At 36.4% G+C, this 22,143-nt stretch overlaps 3 protein-coding genes across 3 annotated transcripts; 2 read left to right on the forward strand and 1 right to left on the reverse strand.

Moving 5' to 3' along the window:
- The first annotated feature begins 718 nt into the window (after positions 1–718).
- LOC114356929 (uncharacterized) lies at positions 719–5,068 on the forward strand. The gene is made up of 3 exons (XM_028310324.1): positions 719–1,026; positions 3,224–3,370; positions 4,898–5,068. Exons 1-3 carry the CDS (start codon positions 835–837, stop codon positions 5,066–5,068), a joined length of 510 nt encoding a protein of 169 aa, XP_028166125.1. The 5' UTR covers positions 719–834.
- A 1,220-nt stretch (positions 5,069–6,288) lies between these two features.
- LOC114356930 (uncharacterized) lies at positions 6,289–9,491 on the forward strand. Its single transcript, XM_028310325.1, has 3 exons — positions 6,289–6,355; positions 8,458–8,621; positions 9,134–9,491. Exons 1-3 carry the CDS (start codon positions 6,289–6,291, stop codon positions 9,302–9,304), a joined length of 402 nt encoding a protein of 133 aa, XP_028166126.1. The 3' UTR covers positions 9,305–9,491.
- On the reverse strand, positions 7,888–21,838 carry LOC114356933 (organic cation transporter protein). The gene is made up of 5 exons (XM_028310328.1): positions 21,698–21,838; positions 11,989–12,681; positions 10,906–11,313; positions 10,472–10,715; positions 7,888–10,017 (listed from the first exon to the last, which is right to left on the reverse strand). Exons 2-5 carry the CDS (start codon positions 12,492–12,494, stop codon positions 9,589–9,591), a joined length of 1,587 nt encoding a protein of 528 aa, XP_028166129.1. The 5' UTR covers positions 12,495–12,681; positions 21,698–21,838; the 3' UTR covers positions 7,888–9,588.
- Positions 21,839–22,143: the final 305 nt, after the last annotated feature.

Consider the following 22,143-nt stretch of genomic DNA (forward strand, 5'->3'; position numbering starts at 1 on the left):
TGTTAAAAATCACTCGAACGCTTAATTCACTTTTAATTATGTTTTTTACTTGCATTACGTACCTAAATGGATAGGGCCAAATCGATTTATTACAAATTAATATGCCAGTGACTACAGTGGCCGCTCCATCATGAAAGCCGTTTTCTTAATTTATTTTATCGTTACGATCACTTGGGTAAGTTGGGAACAAATTAATACATGTTTGTATAATTTTTAATTAAACAAATCAAAGGTATTTTATTGGTTGTAAAAGACTGACAAAGGTATGAATCCACGATAATCGAACGGTGAAGGGGTCGGACTGGCCGACTCGTGATCCGGAGAACGCGGGTTCTGTCCCCGCCGCCGCTCGACTAATGTGGTGAGCTCACTCGTGACACAAGCATATTTAGCTTAGTACGAGTGGCTAACGGGACTATTAGTAATTTGGGTAATAACAAAATATTACTAATAAAATTGTGATTTCCTTCTGCCACTTCCCAACACCACCAGATAGTATGCAGCAGATAGTATGTTGTCCCAAAGTGGCGGTAAAGTAAAGCGTGTATAAGTGCTCTGATATGAGCTTTCGTAATTTATAAAGAATTTGAGTTGACAGGTTCAATTTCGTCCAATAATTTTATTTTTAAATTAATAAAAAAAGAAGTGAGTGAACCCAAAAAAATGTCTCATAATGTTTTTTACCCATGCTGATAAATTTAGCATTGTTATTCTTCAGAAGGCTTTAAACAGGAAATATCTTATTATTCTTGCTTTGTGCGGTATAATTTATATTTATTTGCTGTTTTTTTATTCGTTTGAAAAGAGCAGTTATTCCACTTATTTCCTATAAATATGAAATCCTTTTTATTACCAAAAAATACCTTGCAGTGTCTTCAAGTAATCGTAGAGAGGCCACATTTGGAATACGTTAATGAAAAGTACTTGGAAAATGTTAGCATCTACTGTTCTCGCTTTGGGAGAAATAGTCCGTACTATGTGAATATAATTGGCAGAAACACATACACGTGGACCAATAATGTAACGGTAAGTAAACCCTCATAATAGTGTAACTGGTACCTACTAACTGTTCTATCTGTTAAGCAGTTTGGCAGATTAGTATTAAGTAAAATCGATGTAACTTTTATGAGACAATAAATTAAAAAAATAAAAAAAAAATCTATACTAATATTATAAAGCTGAAGAGTTTGTTTGTTTGTTTACTTGAACGCGCTAATCTCAGGAACTACTGGTCCGATTTGAAAAAATCTTTCAGTGTTAGAAAACTCATTTATCGAGGAAGGCTATAGGCTATATGTATACCATCACGATACGAGTAATAGGAGCAGAGCAACAATGAAAAATGATGCAAAAACGAGTTTTCACGCGAACGAAGTCGCGGGCACAGCTAGTTCATAAATAAATAAATAAATCATCATTAAGACTATATCCACGTGAGACGTGACGAGACAAGGTGGACCGACGACCTGATAAAGGTAGCAGGAAGGCGCTGGATGCAGGCCGCTACCAACCGTGCGATGTGGAAGTCATTGGGGGAGGCCTATGTTCAGCAGTGGACGTCCTGTGGCTGAAATGATGATGATGACTATATCCACCGGTTCCAGGTAGTTTCCTTTGTATTGTATTATCATGTATAATAATGTAAAACTGTAATGTCTTGTTGGTCTGAACCAATTTAAATGAAGTAGAATAAAGACCCAGGGAAACAGTAAGTATAGCCTGACCAGGAACATAAAAACCCTGGCATAGAGGCGCGTCAATTGCATTTGATAGTGCAACACTGAGTACAGTCGTACCTGTCTTAAATTAATAGGCTAACTTTATATATCAGGATTAAGGATTACGGGCTAGTTTGATATTTTCATAAATTAACGAAAAAATATTATTATAAGTAACCTGGTTTAAATAAATTAAATGAAACCATCAATCGAGCTAGTAGGATATATTTTATTATTCATCAATAATCAAATTCAGTACTTACCACAAACTGTTGTAGAACTACCCATTCATAAATTCAAAGCACATATTAAAAGTACCTTAATGAAAAAGGGCTACTATAAAGTCGATGATTATTTAAAAGATAAAAATGTTTGGGATGCGCGTAACCGCCTAATAGCTCGCATAAATATTTATAACTATGTATTTTGAAAACCTGTAAACCTTTGAAAAAGAGGCTGACAATAGTGTCTGAGTTTCTTGCGCTGCTTTTTCTCAGCACTGGCCCATTTGTTGTCCTGAAGCAGTGGTAGGGTTAATACTGGGACGTGTAAAAGTGCTTTTTTAAAGCCTACTTACAGAAATAAATGAGTTTTACTGAGTTTTTTTTAGTTTTTACTTGAATATTCAAATGCAATGTCTGCTCATGAACGCTTCAAACTCGGTACTTCTTTCCCAATTCCATAAAATTCAACACTAAGAAAGTGACAAAAAACTTTAAAATAGGTAGTTGAAACAAACCACAGCTAATTTTCATAGTGGACTGTACTATACGATAAACATGTCAGTCTATTTGACAACCTTTGTTGGAAACATTATTCAATGAAAATATTGTCCGAACCCTTAGTATTTCTCTTCGACAAATACTTTAACACATTGTGAACCACTTTTCTTTCACGAATATAAAAAGATTTTAGCAATTTAATTCACAAAATAAATTGCGCACATTTAAAATAAAGTTTGTTTACACTTTGACAGCAATAGACTGACATGCAAGGTGACATGTCATTGAAGTTTTCAGTTACTGTTGCCCTTAAAAGAAATTAGTACCATTAGTTTTCCGCAATATGGCGAGGGTTTTTATGTTCCTGGTCAGGCTATATTGTTTTTATCTCGGTTTTTTGAAAGGGAGAGATGCGTGCGATAGTGTTTTGTCACTGATAAAGTTCATGCATGTAAATCGCGGGTAAAAGCTAGTGAAAAATAAAAATGTGCAACCCGGTGGAGATAACTGACGCCCGTATTCACAAACATTACTCTATGAGGTCTCACAGTGTGCGTGGATGCACAGGGTCACACCAAACACGAACCAATCACAGAGCTCTATTCAACGCTGTGCGTTCGATTTGCTGCTTCACTTAAGCAAGAGTCGTTAGTGAATACGGGTATTAGAGCATGCTACTCTCAATCGCACACCTCTGCGTCCGCCCGGTCTCTTCAAAGCGTCGATGTGACGTCGCGGCTGCCAGATGCGCAGTTAACTTGACTGGTTCGAACTAACTTTCAGGTCAACTTAATCTTCTACGAGTACCTCCACAACGAGTACCGGCGCTCATTCGTGGAGTTCCACTTCAAGCTGTGCGACATGGTCAATTCGGACCCATACGTGGGCGCTATGATAGCAAACGCTGGCATCACCTGCCCAGTGCCACCGGTACGCTCGTGTTTTTAAGGCGATTAGAGTCCTCAATGACCTTGAGCGTTTGACCTTCACGCTTCGCACAACACCCGCGCACCCCGCACGAAAACTCCGATTTGACACCGATCAAAAATACACGGGCATAGGTAGGTACAGAATAGAAGCTCTTTCTTCATACATTACTGCCTATTATTTTAAACTTGAATTGATGAACCTTAATGTCGATGTCATTCAACCCAGGCGCAAGTGATCGCCCGAAATGTTCTAAACTAGCGCACCGTATAGTAAGGTATTTATATTTAACAAAAATTACAAATCCATGAACATTTTGTATGGGATAATATTATTTATTTTATTTTATTTAGCTTACAATGTATGTTGTGTGTAAACTATGTTTGTTCGGGTGGAATTTTGCAAGCTGAATTAGTTAGACCCATTTCCTGACGACAACCGATTGAGTTAAAATTTCGGATACACATGCAATTCGGATGACAATGCAATATTATGATGACATGGAGCTGATCTGATGATAGAGCTGGAAAGTCAGTGACCCCATAGGAACTCCGGAATAAAACGACTCCATCGAGTTGAGGCTCGTTTGATTTGTATTTATTTATTTNAATGAAAGTAATGTTCGATTGAAAAACGCAACGTGTCATTTAAAGATTAAAGAATTCTTAATCTATTCGTGCAAAAATCTTTAAAATTAACATAGCCGTTTGGGAGGAGTAGGGAATTGAAGTAAAAAATCGATGTCCCGTATTTATTTTTTTAATCCACAACAAAGAGACGTAGGAAAAATTCAAACGTGTCAAATGTAGTCCTTGAACTGTTGTATAACATATATTTTTATCAACAATTTCTGTCCAGCAGTATAAGAGGAGTAGGCTTTACAAAATGACCATTTCACGCGGATTGAGGACACTAATCGCCTTAAATACATTCATCATCATAATTTTCAGCCATAGGACGTCCATTACTGAACATAGGCCTCCCCCTATGATTTCCACAATGGCCGGTTGGTGGCCATATATTTAATATCTTGAGACAAAGTAGTTCTTCAGCAGATATCACGGCTGCTATGGTCTGGTAAGACCACCTGCCTCAGACCCAGGGGTCCCTGGTTCGATTCACAGTGGGGGCCGATTTTTCTGTTAGGTTTGGTTAGCGATAGAGCTTGTTCTAAGTCCACCTGGCTATCTACCATCGTCTAACCTAAGTCTGTCGGCATAACAACAATGTTAACAGCATTGTTATGTTCCGGCAGTTCCAGGTAAGATAGCCTGTTCCTCTGTGGTTGAGGATTCCGGGTGAAGCTCGCTTCCACCTTCGGCCTGATCATCACTTTCCATCAGGTGAGATGGAGGCTAAGAGATTCTTCATTGTGGATAAAATTTTTATAAAATCTACATCACTTGGTCTTTTCAAGGCGAAAGCGATTAGGCAATATGTATGCACTTGGCCCCATACCCTAGTCTGCATCTAACCTAACAACAGGTGATTAACCTGCCTTTTTCTGTACAAAAGAACAACCTCTTGCAGGTAATGCACTATCTGGTGAACATGTCGATTCCATCCACCGCCGACTTCAAGTTCAAGTGGCCTTTCAAGAAGTGCATGGTGCGGTTGGAGATGGCGGTCACCTCCACCAGCGAGCCTATAGGGCAGGCAGACTTCTACGTCACTTTCGCTGATAAGAAATATCATTTGTAATTAACAATAATATTATTAATATAATATTAATATTAATAAATTATTATATGTATACGGGAGACTGGTACCCAAACTAGGAAAGTAATGTTATAAATGTAAATGTTATACATATAAAATGAGAATATCAATGTCTTCAACAATCTCACTTAAGGAATAAAAAAAATAGGATTAGGAAAAATAAATACCTACGTTATGTTGTTATCTCAAAATGGCGACGTATACGAGAAAGTACATAAATAAATTTAAAAAAAGAATAAAAAACATAAAATCTCTATATAGAAATAAAATAATTTTCAATATTAAACAATAGTGTAGGAAAAAGCCCAATAAAATTATAATGTAGGAACATACTTAATACGCAGGCAATTAATTTATTGTGCAAACTCATTATGCTCGTACCTACATGGTTTTAAAGAACTTAATAAAACTTTAGATTATCTATTATTTCACTGGTGACCAGACACACTGTAGAATACCTGATTTGTCACATATTTGGAGAATACGCTAAGTATCATGAGTAGGTAGAGTCTTATAGACTGAGAGCTAGTGAACGCCAGACCTACGTTACTTCTAATTATTGCCCAAATATTATACATAAAAATCAGAATTTCCCCAACAGCCAGACAGTTTTGACAGTTCCAACTCCTTGCCAGACAGTTTTTTTAGGGTAGCTCCCAAATCCACCATGACCCAAACTTCATAATTCACCAACATTATATCCTATATTGGGAGCATACGCTGACAAACTTTCAGCTTTTATAAAATAACGTAGTTCTGGCGTTCACTAGCTAGTCTATTATATTAAAAGGATGCCAACGATTTCAAAGTCACCCTGTATACTTAAGTTATAAGCCAATAGCTTAAATACGCATGTGTTGGCTGCGGTTTGCGTTCTACCTGTGACCTGAAAGGCTGTATTAGCATTAAAGACAAATTGTAATGTATTGTTATATGGAACACAACAACAACATTGTATTATGTTTTTCATGCTAGCCTAGATACAGTTCACTCACAAAATTAATTGTAAGAAATTTTAATGCTTAATGTAATTTTAATAGATTTATTATTCTCGGGCATCACGTGCAATTATGTCGCTGACAAAAATTAAATCCACATCATCCATTTTGAATTAAGTCGTCGGTGATCACTTCGTCATGAAAGTCGTTTTTGTGATCACACTCATCGTTGCAATAAGCAGGGTAAGTCAGCTAAAATTATAAATGTCAGAGAAGGAATTATACGACCTATTCCATCAGCCCCCTTCCATTACCGGGGAAACAGACGCAGGTTAGCGTACCATCCCTACATTGTCGACATTCCACCAGCTCGCACTAAGCGTTTCGACGACTCGTTTATAATGGGAACTGGGACTGGAATTCGCTGCCTGCTGCTGTATTTCCTGTCCTGAACACTATAATCCGGACGTTTTCAAGGCGAGAGTGAATAGGCACTTATAGGGCAGATTATGTACCATCCTAGACTATGTGCATGTGGATTGAGTGATCCTTGCTTCAATCTTAACAAAAATCGAGGAAGTTTTACTTAAAATATGTTAAAACATTGCGATGAAGTTTAAAAATTTGTTAAACCTAAGATAAAAATGTTATGGCCAATAAATAGGAGCACTCATACCGCACGCTTTAAGAAAACGTCAACATGTTTATTTCAGAAAATAAAGCCTTTCCACTTCTTTTTATAGTATTGAAAAATTGTTAAGAATATGTTAAAACTATTAACAAATTCAGAAATTCCTTGCACGTCCCGTTCCAAAGTTATGACGATTATTTAGGATCACTCACACCGCACACGGGCCGTATGAGTGCTCTTCAAAATAATGACTTTTTATTAATAAATACGTTTTATTTCTGTTGGGAAATGTGTGCAAACTGACGAGCGAATTTGTTAAAGAATAAGTGTGACAAAACTTAAAAGCTGAAGGAATTAATTCACGATAATGTTCGTTTTCACAGTGCTCGCTCAGTACAGGCACATCTAAACCATTTGGATATACCCATGATGCAGTGGCTGGCAAGATCCCTAGACAAGAATCCTATAGAGCATGTCTTGGACTTTCTTAAAAGATGTGTTAAACTCAGAATACCACCGGTGGTGTTGAGAAACGCGTTACTAGAGGAATGGCAGACATTGCCCCAAAATACCCTTCATATCATTAACTGCAGCATGCTCAGATGAATGGAAACCATCATCAGAGCAAGAGGGGGAAATACCCATCATTAATTCATTCATTTGGATAGTGATAAGCTACCCTAATTTTTAATCTGGCCACAATTTCTAATTTTTGTTCAAAACTGAAAAATTGAAATTTCGTTTCGATGATTTTTTATTAAATAAAAACGACTAAATATTTAAAAAATATATGTTATTTTATTTTATTTTAATTATCTCTTTATTTTGTATAATAAATATTTCATAGATCAGTAGTAATTTTCCTTATTTTCATACTTTTTTTTGCGTTCCGCTAAATCTGCCGGTGTGTGTATTTTAGTGAACTTTTTTTGGAGTCTGTTTAAATTTTTTCTTAAAATTAGTTGGGAGTTTTTTTATTTGTATATTTTTTGCTTTTTAATTGACATTGTTATTGAGGTTGGCAGTTCATTGGGACTTCATAAACGCCACTGAAAAGTAACAGAAAAGCGAAATGCACAATTTCCTTTGCCTGGATGACATATTTTTTCTATTTATTTTAAATCAAAAAGTGAACTACAGAACCAGTTTCGAAAAAAATAAATGGGACAAATAAAAATAATATCGAATCAAACAATTTTTTTAAATCGATTCTTAAAATGTGTTCTGACATAAGTACAACAATATACACACTTACACAGTATAGGTACAATACCTCCTCTTTATTTAAAATCGGTTAAAATATGAATTACAAACATTACAGATGTTTTTACTTTGGAACTAATAAAAAAATGTAACTTATAACATGAGAGCGACAGTGTGTGAGGCAGTGGTTGGAGGGAAAAGGTACCTACCTAACTTCCATTTCAGTATTTAGCTTTTTTATAAAAATTGCAGTGTCTTCAAATAATCCCTGAGAGAGCAAGTGTCGTATACGCAAATGAGAAATACGTCGCCAACGCCTCCGCCTTTGTCACTCGATATGGGCGGAATAGCCCTTACTACATGAATATCATTGGTGTAAATAAACATACATGGGGCAATAATGTAACGGTAAGTTGGTACCTAATTTACTTGTCATTTTTTCCGAACAACTTTTAAAATTCTTAAAAGTAATGACTGCACCCGTATTCACAAACGATGCTTGCTTTGAAGCAGCAAATCGAACGCACAGCGTTGAATAGAGCTCTGTGATTGGTTCCTGTGTCATCCTGTGCGTCCCCGTTTGTGAATACGGGCGTAAGTGTGTCACTACTTTCAGATAAACTTGGTGCTCCACGAGTACCTCCACAACGAGTACCGACGCTCCTTCGTTGAGTTCCACTTCAAGCTGTGCGACATGATCAACTCGGACCCGTACGTGGGTGCCATGGTGGCCAACGTTGGGATCACTTGCCCAGTACCACCGGTAATGTATATTGACAGGATGATTAATAAAGAATATGAAATGAGGAAATCCGCAGGAGAACCAAAGTGACTGACATAGCCCGCAGAATTAATAAATTAAGTGGCAGTGGGCGGGGCACACAGCTCGCAGAGATGACCATTGAGGCAGAAAAGTGCTCGAGTGGCGACCATGGGCCGGGAAACGTAGTTTGGACAGGCCACCCACTGTGGACCGATGATCTGGCTAAGGATGCAGGAGGTGACTACAAATGATTCTCTGGACCATATCCAGCGTTCCAAGTACTACAGTGTTTTGCTTACTCCCCGTTAATTTAATTCTTAAATGACTCGAAACTAAAATAGACCCATTTATAGTGCCAGCAGATCTTACTCAATTTGATTAAGTAGTCAATTTGTTTACCCTGGTGGTGAACTATGTAGTTCGCAGAAAATTGGGTTTATGAGTAGAATATTTTTTCTTATTACACTCTTTTAGCAAGACTTAGTATTAAAAAATATTTATCTCTTCTACAGAAATTGCAACATTTAGTAAACATGACAGTGCCGTCGACTGTCAATTTCAAATTCAAGTGGCCTTTCAAGAAGTGCATGGCGCAGGTGGAGTTCGCGCTCACGTCGACCGGCGAGTCGATGGCGATGGGCAACTTCTACCTCACTTTCGCTGATAAGAAGTTTCAGCTGTAATTTTATGAAAATTAAAGTTTTGAAACTATAACTAGTGTAATTACTACAGTAATGTGCAAAAATAAGGCAAGAAAGTACCTACCTATGTACCTATGTTATGTAGTACCTAATCCAATTTATTTTATTCAAGTAACAAGATTTATCACAACACAAAGCCTTACAATTTACAATATACCTAAGGTTTATTTAATGTAAAAAATTGACAATAGGTAACATATAATCCTAGTCGGTATTCTTTCTGTTTATTTATTATGATTCTTAATCATTTACGCCTTTTACCGGCCTTACTTCTCATCAACGTCATCAATGCTATCCGGCAAAACCCTGCCTTTAGTTTCTGGCAGTAGCAAACAGAGGGCACCAGCAATAATCGGGGCTGCGCCAAACACGATCGTCGGCAGCCAAGGGACGGTGGTGACGTTGGAGATGAAAGGAGCAATCATTGAACCTATCCTCATGGCAGTGGAGGCAGCCCCCATGCCCATATTCCGAACCACAGTCGGGTATATCTCTGAAGTGAAGATGTAGATGGTGGTGGCGACTATAGAGGCGCAGCTGACGCCCAAGGTCCCGAGGGTCAGTCTGATGACGAAGGTGGGTGGCAGGCAGCCCAGGGTGATGATGCAAAGACCGCCGAAGCAGGAGAAGGCGATCGTCGTCGCTTTCCGCCCGAAGGTCTTGATGAGCCAGATGGAGAGGAGAATGGAGGGGATCTGAAATATAAAACAGCGATTATAGGTTGTTTTTAAAGTTATTTTTATAACTTGAATTGATCATTGCGTTTGCGTTGGTTCATAGACCTGACACCAAGTGGACGAATTGTCGTCCGATGTAGTATATAAAAATTTAAATCATTTATTTGCGTAGCATGTGTGGTATAACAAGTGGTTATACAATTTTATTGGTTACCAGATTTTATTGTGCAAAAATTAGATTACCATCCAAAGATGAGCAGTGTCAATAAATATCACGTTGAACACTATTTTAAAATCACGTCATGTCCATACCAAATGTAAATTTAAACAAGTGTTCAAAACGTGATTAAAGGCCTATTGTCATTACGGTTTGACGTAGGTAAGTCTAGTCGATCGGTCGTCAACAGTCGAAATCTTATTGAACCAAGAAATATTTAAATGTAATAAGTGAATAAGCTCTATTTGAACCAACCTGAATGGCCCCGGCAGCAGAGACGCTGATGAACGGGTCTGGACTGGTCTGGCTGATGTACTGGTTCAGTCCGAAGAAGGTCACCCCAGTGATGAGCCAGATACCGCAGCAGCAAGACGTCTTGAGCCATAGAGAGCGCCGGAACAGTTCCGTGTAGTTCGGCTTTGGCTCGTCTGATCGCGACTGGATGGCTTGGGAGAACTCCGTTAGAGTTTCCTTTATTTTGGTTGTGGAACGGTTGTTTCTGGAAACGGAAAATAATAGTAAAGTTGTCTGACTGAGATTGTTTATGTGATAAAATAACAACTTTCATGTGAAGGTTTTTGGCTCTACAGCTCCTCTTTCTTTATTTCAATCCATCAAAAGATCAGGAGAGAGCTGGTTATTTAAATTTTTTGTGACTACAATTTGTTGATTTTTAAATGAATACTCACATCTCAGCTGCTCTCGTCACAATCTCCGTCGCTTCTTCAACCCTGCCTACACTGACGAGCCATCTTGGAGACTCGTTCAGCACGAAGAAATACCCCAGATATATCAGAGGAGGCACAGCCAGTGCCAACGTGTATGTGTCCCAACTCCTGAAGTAGTATGCGAAGAGTGGGACTGTCATGTGCCCAATGATGAAGGGGATTTGGAACAAACAGCCCAAAAGCTCCCTGTATCTCGGACCGACGGTCTCCATGATGATCACGAAGGATATGACCATGGTGCCCGCGGTAGCCAAGCCCAGGAAGAAGCGAGAGACAGTGAACACTGTGTAGTTGGGAGAGAAGGGGACGACGAATCCGAAAGCAATAAGTGTGGTAATCGAGAGGAGAAAGGTGTTCTTTCGGCCATATCTGAAACGGAACAAGATACTGTTATAACTAAATATTATAGCAAAATACTGACTACGTATAATAAACAATAGTTTTGGTGAATTTAGGCAAAAACACTTCACAAAGACGTCCTTTGTTTCGATAATTTAGATCTTAAGTATTTTTTATCTCATGTCATATTATTCACGTCACGTCTGCGAGCATTATTGTTATCGTTGTTATCTAAATATAATTTTCTGCCAGAGTCCTTGACACCGATCTACTGTCTGTTGATACAGGGATAAATACAACACTCGTACCTTAATCGTATTGCTCTTAATATATTGGCTTAATGTTGTCGATAATACTTTACCATTTAACAACATCCTGTATGTTTCAAGATGTCACAGATAGAAGGAAGTGCTTATTTTTGAGATTGTTAAGATTATACAGCTTTGATGATTTGACGCCTTTGTGTCCTCTGGCCTTTTGATTTGTGTATCTACCGAACTATGAATGCAGTTATCTGTCCTCAGAAATAAAGGAATTATTTCTTTGAGTAGACATATCAGGTGGCATAATAACAAAACTCCACCCTGTATTGTGAGAGGCTTTTAAAGATTTTAAACGAAAGTTATTTTGACTCGAGCTTGTCCGGTAGCATTCCTAGAATCTCAAACCAGGGGCAAACAAAACCATTCACCTGCTATGACTCACCTGTCAGATAGAAATCCGAAGAGTATACTCCCGATCAGTATACCCAACTGTAGCACCATCTGCGTGAAGCTGGCCAGCCACCGCCGCTCGCACACCAAGTCCCATTCCGACACGATGGTGTTGTCAAATATCCCTGTATCGTATTCGTATTTCATACATTCTGAATAACATTTGTTCTCTTCGAATGTCCCGTTCCTAAATACGGAACTAAAATTCAGTGATGAAGCATTATTCCTTGAATTTGACTCCAAAATTGGAATGTCCCTTGAAAACAATAAAGCTGAAGAATTTTTAAACTCTGCACATCGGAAAGTCAAGTTGGGGGTCAAAAATAATATTGCCATTTGAACCCATCCTGAAGAGAGCTTGACGAGAAAAACTGCCGCGAAAATTATGAACTGCCATTTTCCAAAATGGCCGATCAACTGCGATAGAGTGTCTTCTTTCCCTGTTGGTTTGCTCTGTGCAAAGTTTTGCGAAATTATCCTTTGAATTGTTTGGACCATTGTGAGTTTTTATTTGCTTAATAGATCGATAATCTCTTCGACAATTTTTATCTCCTTTTCTCTTTCTTTTGTTTGTCCACTGCTCTGCAGTCACTCTATCTTATGTCTTAATTTTTAAGATATTGGTGATATTAAACCATTGGTTTTTAATTTCCATTTTCTCGTCTGCAAAAGTGATCTTCCAAAACTGCGAAAAGATGAGCATGAATTTATATAAGTGATTTTATACTCAAGCATTTATTTAACATGCTAAATCTACATTATTTTACATAACAATATGACTTTCGTTACATTCTGAGTCAGAAACTAAAATTAAATATTGTAAACTCAAATTATAATAATGTTCGAGGCAGTTTGGACTGTCTCTGTGAGAATAAATAAAATAACTCTACTACTAAACTCGTAAAAAACAATTTTCATAAAGCATCATTTTATACAAATCACCGTGAATTTACTTTGTAATTTGTACGAGTTTAATTATTGTAATACATATTATAGCCTGACCAGGAACATAAAAACCCTGGCATAGAGGCGCGTCAATTGCATTTGATAGTGCAACACTGGGTACAGTCGTACATGTGTTAAATTAATAGGCTAACTTTATGTATCAGGAGTCAGGATTATAGGCTAATTTGATATTTTCATAAATTAACAAAAAAATATTAAATTTTAGGTAAACTGGTTTAAATAAATTAAATGAAACCATCAATCGAACAAGTAGGATTTTATTATTATTCATCAATAATAATCAAATTCTGAACTTGAATATTCAACTACAATGTCTGCTCATGAACGCTTCAAACTCGGTACTCATTTCCAAATTCCATAAAATTCGATACTTACAAAGTGACAAAAAACTTTAAAATAGGTAGTTGAAACAAACCACAGCTAATTTTCATAGTTGACTGTACTATACGATAAACATGTCAGTCAATTTGACAACCTTTGTCGGAAACATTATTCAATGAAAATATTGCCCGAACCCTTAGTATTTCTCTTCGACAAATACTTTAACACATTGTGAACCACTTTTCTTTCACGACTATAAAAAGATTTTAGCAATTTAATTCACAAAATCAATTGCGCACATTTAAAATAAAGTTTGTTTACACTTTGACAGCAATAGACTGACATGCCTTTACATCCCTTTGCCTTTATAAAATCTACGGAGATACACATTGTGAAAGCGTATATAAAAAAAGTATATCAATTTACTATTTATAAATAGTTCCAAAATACTGAACTGTCCTATCCATGACATTGACAGTGGGGCGCCACCGTCAATACCGGATCGCTGGTTCCGATTTTTGCCATGTTAAAAACCATATAGTTGAACGATGGTAGCGCCCCCCTGTCATTGAGTTTGGTGGGACAGTTCAGCGTGGGTCATCTTTAATAAGTTTTTTCCCCACTGCAACTGAATCAAACATGACATTTGACATTTTGGAACGTTAAAATAAAAAAGGGTAGGTAGGTAAGGGTAGTTCGAATTTTGAATTAAGTACACGCCAATGACGCTTGCAAGATGGTTATTTGCTACATAATCTAGAACGAACGGGTGCTTGTGCAAGTGAAGATATGGACCCACCAGTGGAATAATTTCTGAAGCTACGAAGTCGGTAAGTGTGCCTTACAAACAAATAAACACACTGGTTAATAATGTATGGGTTGCTGTAGCGAAGGTAATTTAATAGTATTATCATAATAACCAAAACAAAATGAATTATAGTGTCATCTTCATCATTTTATTTTTTGAAATTATGCTTATAAAACCGTTTTCATAGCCCAGTATTTAAATTTTAACAGTACCTACCATAGCTTTGGGATAATCTAATGGTTGTCATGATATTGTAATCGTATATCAAATCTCATTAAGGTTATTTATTTACTAAGTAGCGATTTATCAATCTCAAATCTGATATTTTTGTTGTGGTAGGTTAAGTTTACAAAAAAATATTTTTATTTACAACTGTATCTACCTTGAACGTAGTTTCTTTTTAATATACCACCTGCCTAATAAGAAGATCTTTATTACTTTTGTACCAAACCTCTACTTAAGTACACTGTGTAGAGGCACGTAGAAGTTAGTAAGTACTTTAAAAGATACCCACTTTAATACAACTTTTGCAACTTACTAATGTAAATACTTACTTAAAATTTGTCCAAGTTGTTGAGAGACTTGTTTACCTTTTCATTAAATTGATTTGAATTTTGCGGCGGGATAAATTTGCATATTTTATATTGGTGGCCGTTTAGTACAGATCATGTGCAAAATGCGTCTTAGCATTATTATTCTACTAGCTTTCCGCCCGCGGCTTCGCCCGCGTGGAATTTTGTCTGTCACAGAAAAACTTTATCGCGCACGTCCTTGTTTCAAAAACCGGAATAAAAACTATCCTATGTCCTTTCCCGGGACTCAATCTCTATGCCAAATTTCATCTAAATCGGTTCAGTGGTTTAGGCGTGAAAGCAAGACAGACAGACAGAGTTACTTTCGCATTTGTAATATTAGTAAGTATACATGGTATACATTGGCGGCCGTTTAGTAGAGACACAAGTAGAGATCACGTGCAAAATGCGTCTTAGCACTATTATTCTATGGTCTAAGGTGGATGGAAGGTCGCAATAATCTTAAGTGCTAATATAGTCAAGTGACCCAGTTTGACACCAGTTAAGTACATAGTGGTACTTAATAAGAGTTGAATTTAATGTTGAAATTGAATATTAAATTGCTATAACTGGGCACGGTAAATCAAATAGTTAACTTCGTTAATCCATTAGCTAAAAAGACAACTTTGTTAATTTTTAAACTTCGTGAAACATTTTGGAAGATTCAACAAAAGTCAAGGTCATATCGCTAATTCTTCACTTTTATAAATAGTAAATTCTATATTATAATTACGTTGCGTAGTGATTTAATTATAAAAAAATTTGGTATGAGCTATGAATCTTTAGCCAAGACATGAAATACTAAAAAGTAGAACGTATTTATTAACGTATTAATTAAACAAAATAAATAATTAAGCTGGGTCGTCAGCGCGGTTATTCCCTATACAATCAACAAAAACATTCAACATTTTCAACCGACTTCAAAAAAGGAGGAGGTTCTCAATTCGACCCGTATGTTTTTTTTTTTTTTTTTCTATGTTTGTTACGCGATAACTCCGCCAATTATGAACCGATTTGAACAAATCTTTTTTCGGCGTATAGGCATAGCTGGGCATTAACTCGTTAATCCGTTAATCGTTAATTAACGAAGTTAACATTTCTATTAACGGATTAACTTTTAAGTTAACTTTAAAAAACGTTAACGGACTCGTTAACTTCCGTTAAATTATCCTAAGTCCGTTAATCGTTAATCCAGTACCTACTATTTACCAAAAAGATACAGGAGACACGCTGTAAAACGCGTTCTGACAAGTACGTTCGGGCTTCCAGAACTTCCAGAACCCAAAACAACAGTTTTTGTAACCACTGATGTAGATCACTGATGCAACGATATAAAAAATGCACTTTTTTGTTATTTATTTACTTACAACTGAATTTAAGACCAGTTCTCCTCAACTGATTGAGCTGAAATTTGGTATACTTATGTAAGTACGATGACAATGCAATGTTATGGTACCATTGAGCTGGTCTGATGATGGAGTCAGGAGGTGGCCATAGTATAGGCATAGCTGGGCATTAACTCGTTAATCCGTTAATCGTTAATTAACGAAGTTAACATTTCTATTAACGGATTAACTTTTAAGTTAACTTTAAAAAACGTTAACGGACTCGTTAACTTCCGTTAAATTATCCTAAGTCCGTTAATCGTTAATCCAGTACCTACTATTTACCAAAAAGATACAGGAGACACGCTGTAAAACGCGTTCTGACAAGTACGTTCGGGCTTCCAGAACTTCCAGAACCCAAAACAACAGTTTTTGTAACCACTGATGTAGATCACTGATGCAACGATATAAAAAATGCACTTTTTTGTTATTTATTTACTTACAACTGAATTTAAGACCAGTTCTCCTCAACTGATTGAGCTGAAATTTGGTATACTTATGTAAGTACGATGACAATGCAATGTTATGGTACCATTGAGCTGGTCTGATGATGGAGTCAGGAGGTGGCCATAGGATTTCTTAAAGGAAACGGTGGAAACTTATCGAGTTTGGGTTTGTTGGATTTGTCTTTCGAGCACTTTGGTATTATTCGAGTAAATTGTATAGTAATTGTCCCAAGGCTCTGAGATTGAGTTGAGATACAACTAAAAAGTGTATAATAAAATTATAATAAAAAAAATCTTTTTTTTAAAAACAAGCTTTTGTTTTGAAATGCAGTTGTACTAAAACGAAAAAAATAATTGTATACTTATGCAAGGTTTAAATAATTTCGAAAGCTTGTAGCGCAAAAATAAAAGAGGAATAAATTCCATGCGCGATACAAGCTTTCGAAATTATACAGGGTGTTTCTTGTAAGGTGTCAAGCCGATAGCATTTTTGTGATTCGGCAGTTACATTCAGGACAGCCAATTCCTCTGTGGTTTAGGATTCCGGGTGAAGCTCGCTGATCATCCATCAGTTTCCATCAGGTCAGATGAAGGGCAAGAGCTTCCTCGTTGTGGATAAAAAAATGTTCTGTTCAGTTATTTTCTCTAAACGTAAACTTTTCAACCGACTTCAAAAAAGGAGGAGGTTCTCAATTCGACCCGTATGTTTTTTTTTTTTTTTTCTATGTTTGTTACGCGATAACTCCGCCAATTATGAACCGATTTGAACAAATCTTTTTTCGGCGTATAGGTAATACCTCAAGGGTGGTCCCATTTAAATTTAATAATAAAAAAAACAACCCCCAAGGGTGGAAAATTGGGGATGAACTTTTTTATACGCAATATCTCCGCCGATTATAAACCAATTTGAACGATTATTTTTTTGTTGAATAGGTATTATCAAAAGGGTGGTTTCATGCGAATTTGAAGAAAATATTTCACCCCCAAGGGTGGAAAATTAGGGATGAACTTTTTTATACGCAATATCTCCGCCGATTATGAACCAATTTTTTTTGGTCTCAGTGTACTGCCTACCTTCAGTGGTAACATCAAGGTAATAATTAGTTAACTAAAAAGCAAGAAATAAGTAAAATTTTATAAAAAAAAAAACCGACTCCAAAAAACCTACACTAAAACGTAGAAAAATAATTACTAATTACCTACTTATTTATTAGGACGAATTATTAATATTTATGTAGGTATACCATGATTCATACTTTTGGAGTCGGTGCAGGCAAACTTTACATGTTTCATAATCTTGGCACCGACTCCAGAAGTATCAATCATGGTATACCTACATATATTAATAATTCGTCCTAATAAATAAGTAGGTAATTAGTAATTATTTTTCTACGTTTTAGTGTAGGTTTTTTGGAGTCGGTTTTATTTTTTTTTATAAAATTTTACTTATTTATAGACAATTTTGTTGAATGTTGACATGTTTTGTTGGCTTCAGTTTGTCATTTTATCATTAGCATTTAAATGCTTTCGGTAAGTACGATAATCAGCCTAATGGACAAATTACCCACTATTTTGTATTTATTGTAAGTAGACTAAGGCTGAGTTGCACCATCTTAACTTTAACCGTAACTATAAACTTTGACCGGTGTTGTTGTATGGAGTTTGATTGACAAGACTTGACGTTTGTTAAAGTTAATGTAAGACGGTGCAACCCAGTCTAAGGCCCAGATTCTTGATCCGTAGTTAAAATAGCAATGCCAGTAACCAACTCTCTAATGACAAGTTGTTAAATGACAGCAAAATGCATTATTGAACGATGGTTAGCTTGACTTTTAGTTCAACTTCTAAACTCAAAATGTGTAAACATTAGTAACAAAGCCAATTGGTTATTTTAATTTTAACTACTGGTAAAAAAACTGGGCTTCAGTTTATTGTTTTCATAGTAGTAGTAGTAGGTAGATAGAAGTATGGTTGTCATACCTATAGCAATTATGAAAAGTTCATTGCACCTTTTCACAAAATGTAAGCCTACTGTTTAAAATAGTAGGGCAGGTAAGTGCTCTTTACAATAGGACGTAGAAGTGAAATGCCTTCGAATCCATGAGCGGTGACATATGCTTTAATTTAATTTCGTTGTAAATATAGTTTTCCGTGATTTCAGCCTTGGTATGGTAGTAAAAGTTGTTCGTCTGATGGACGCATTCACTTCCATAATATGTCATTAAATCTACATCCGTTAAATACTTATTTACTTATTTTATAATATTTTTTTAGAGCAGAATGAGGGCTATCGTTTTAGCGCTCACCAGTTAGCGCCACTGTAGAGTAAGGTCCTGTCACTTGCTAGTAGCGAAGACAGTGGCGCCAACTTGTGAGCGCTAAAGTGGTAGGAGGACTATCGTATTTGCACTCATCAAGATGGCGCCACTGTAGAGTAAGGTCCTGTCAATCGCCAGGGGTGCCAACTGTTAAGTATAAAAAAATAGCCCTCATTGACGATGCCTAGGTAGGTACAGTTAGCGTCAAATAGTTCGTGACACCCAAAGTGGCAAAAGAGTTGACAACACAACCTTATTCCAGTTGTAACAAACACGTGTTGAGAACTTTTTGGCTACTTTGGGTGTCACGAAGACACTGACTCTACTTATTGTAAATGCAAATTACATATTTTATTTCTATTGTTGTCGTGCTCGTGATACATAAAATAAATACATAATAAAAAACAAACAGTAGTTCGTACCATCCTTTTAAGCAAAATTTTTGCTTGTTTCAGAATGCTCTCTGAATAACCTCATAAAAAGTTATTTTAGACAATAGTAACACTCATATGCAGACACAAGATTACATTTTATAATGATATATTATTTTCTCGGCAGTCGTCATCAACAAAGCAATGTCGGCAAGAAAAGGCGCGCGTTCCGGACTTCAGAAATCGGACTGCGGGACACAGATTCGAACCCCGTATGAGGCAAAGGTTAGTGTAACAAGGATGCATACGTGATTATTGCTATTGATAAAACAAAACTTGACAACAAAGTGTGTTTAAAGTTCATAGCAGACTTATCAACTCGGAAAGGGATCCACACCGTGTTGCCTTTCGCGAGCTGTCATCTCCTTTCACGAGCTGTCATCGACTTTCGCGAGCTGTCATCGCCTTGCGCGCTGTCAATCGCGAGGCGAGGCGTTTACGTACGGTGCGGATAAGTATGCGTAGCAGTTATGGAGTTTCATACAAAGAATACTGACCTCTGTTACGGTTACGATCCCTTTCCCGGTTGATAAGTGTGCTGTGTCCTTATGTTATCTATTGGCTATAGTTACGGATAGCACTTGAAGCAAAACGCTACGGCATCTTAATGTGGATCTCAAAGGTGCTCTTTTGCTACAAAAATGTAGCCTAATGTGCTATAAACTATGCAATAAAAATGTTTATTTTGAGATACGTTGTCTAGGTATTAAAACTTTATTCGTAGTTGACCGTAAATGCGACAGCAAATTAGAGTACCTATAAGGCTGAGTTGCACCATCTTACTTGAACTTTGTCAAACTCCATACAAAAGAACCGGCTATTGTTATTGTTACGGTTAAAATAAGGTTGTAACTCAACTTAAGTAATTTTAAGCTTTTAGCAAAATATCACGTGTGCTACGGCTACAGATGGCACGTGCTTACTTTATGCTGTCCGTACCTTTTGTTTATACCACCACTACCACAACGCAATGGATTATATTACTCTGATTTTACTGAAAGAAGTCCTTTTAAAAAAACTCATTTTATTTTTGCACATAGGCTTTTAAAAAGCACTTTTACACGTCCCAGTATATTGACCCTATCACTGCTTCGGGACAATAAATGGGCCAGTTTTATTTCATGTGTTCCCACCCACCCATGGTTTCTTAGTAACTTTACCTCGTTCGTTCGTTTCAGCCGAAAGACGTCCACTGCTGGACAAAGGCCTCCCCTTTACCTCACTTCAAGTTATTTATAATCACGAGGTATTAAGTAGGTAATTGGCAGAATATTATTATCACGACTTATAAGTATACTATTAATAATTGCCAGCGATGTAAGAAAATAATACTTTATCAGGTATCTATAGTAAAACATTCGTAAAGAATTATTAGAATCATTACAATAATCGCGCTTGTTTATCCTTATGACATGACAAGAAAGAAACTAATATCGCTGCAAAACTAGCTTGTGGTTTTGCTAAAATTACTCGATATAATTACATACACGTGGGTAATAATGTTATTACGATTGAGTTAAAACTACCAGAGACCATAACATAACATAACATGGCTCTATAAAAAATTGCGTTCTCTTTATTTACCAGTGATTTCGTCCGCATTTAAATTTTCAAAAACAATAGATCTACATATTTTTACTTGAGATGATCTATTTTTATAATTTAGTAAGCTACATGTATAGCTACGTAAATAAAGTGAATACTCAGCTATCTATGGCGTGCTATTCACGTGTTATCAGTTTATTTTGTCTGAGTTTTAGATGGAATCAGATAAGTTACTTACTCTAAACTCCAGAATGTTATTGGTTTGGTTGATTCCTACATCCTACACTATATCCCCAAGCCCCGTTAATAGGCTAGTTTCCTAAAAAATTTTTTAGTCCGTCAATTTTAGTATAAAAAAATATTGGACACAGATATTTGTAATTGTCAATTAAACGAATAATTACTAAGTTATGGTGCCTTGAAATTTCGCGCGACGTCATAAAGAGCTGCACTTTTAAGCACTCATTGACGTCACGGGCCTCTACTTTTGAACTTTGGAGCGCTTTATCTGTTTAAATTTACATCATTGAATAAGTGAAAAAATACATGTCGAGTATTTTTGGATAAGTTAACTAACGGACTAATTAAAACTCTTGCTAAAGACCGAAGAGATGCGATCTGGAGTCAGGAATTGCACACTACGGATTGGTGCAGAGGGTGTGGAAAGAATCCACAATTAAAAGTCAAGACAAAAAAGTTAGATTAGAGAAGTTAAAAGATTACCATGCTGTAAAATAATCGTATAGAATTTTATCAAATCAATTGATCATCACAGTAAGATCTTAATTATCTATGCAAATTAAGAGACCTCACATTTATTTTTACACCGAGTAATTATAAATACTTAATACACAACGTGGATCGTGCTTGTACTCGTAAAGCAACAACAATAAAAATAAAAATACTCACTGATATTTAAAAAAAATCCAGCTGTATCTAGTCCAAATTAATATAGACTCAATTTCTCAGTGAAATATTTTTGACCCTATTTTCACTGATATCACAAGGATTAGTCACTCTAAATACAGTTCAAGAAACACTCAACGCACAAGACAGCTCAGTAAATACTGAGAGGAAAACGATATTATCACTCGTGTTGTGAATTAACAGCGACATCGGGCAATTTGTCAAGTGACTAGACTTCCGAAGCGCGATAAAGGTGAGCAGCAACCTTGCGAGTGAGCGGGAAACTGATAAGGAAATGTTTAAAACAATTCTCTATGCCTTAGTTGGAAAAACTTTCTTACGTCCACAAGTATAAAAAAGAGAGCAAATAAGTAAAATAATACATTTAAATTAGTGAATTAGAATAATTATTATCACGTCCTCAAGAAGATAACGTCATTTGGTTGTAA

This window comes from Ostrinia furnacalis, unplaced genomic scaffold (assembly GCF_004193835.3).
Source record: "Ostrinia furnacalis isolate ACB-3 unplaced genomic scaffold, ASM419383v2 OfSCF3004, whole genome shotgun sequence".
Lineage (NCBI taxonomy): Eukaryota > Metazoa > Arthropoda > Insecta > Lepidoptera > Crambidae > Ostrinia > Ostrinia furnacalis.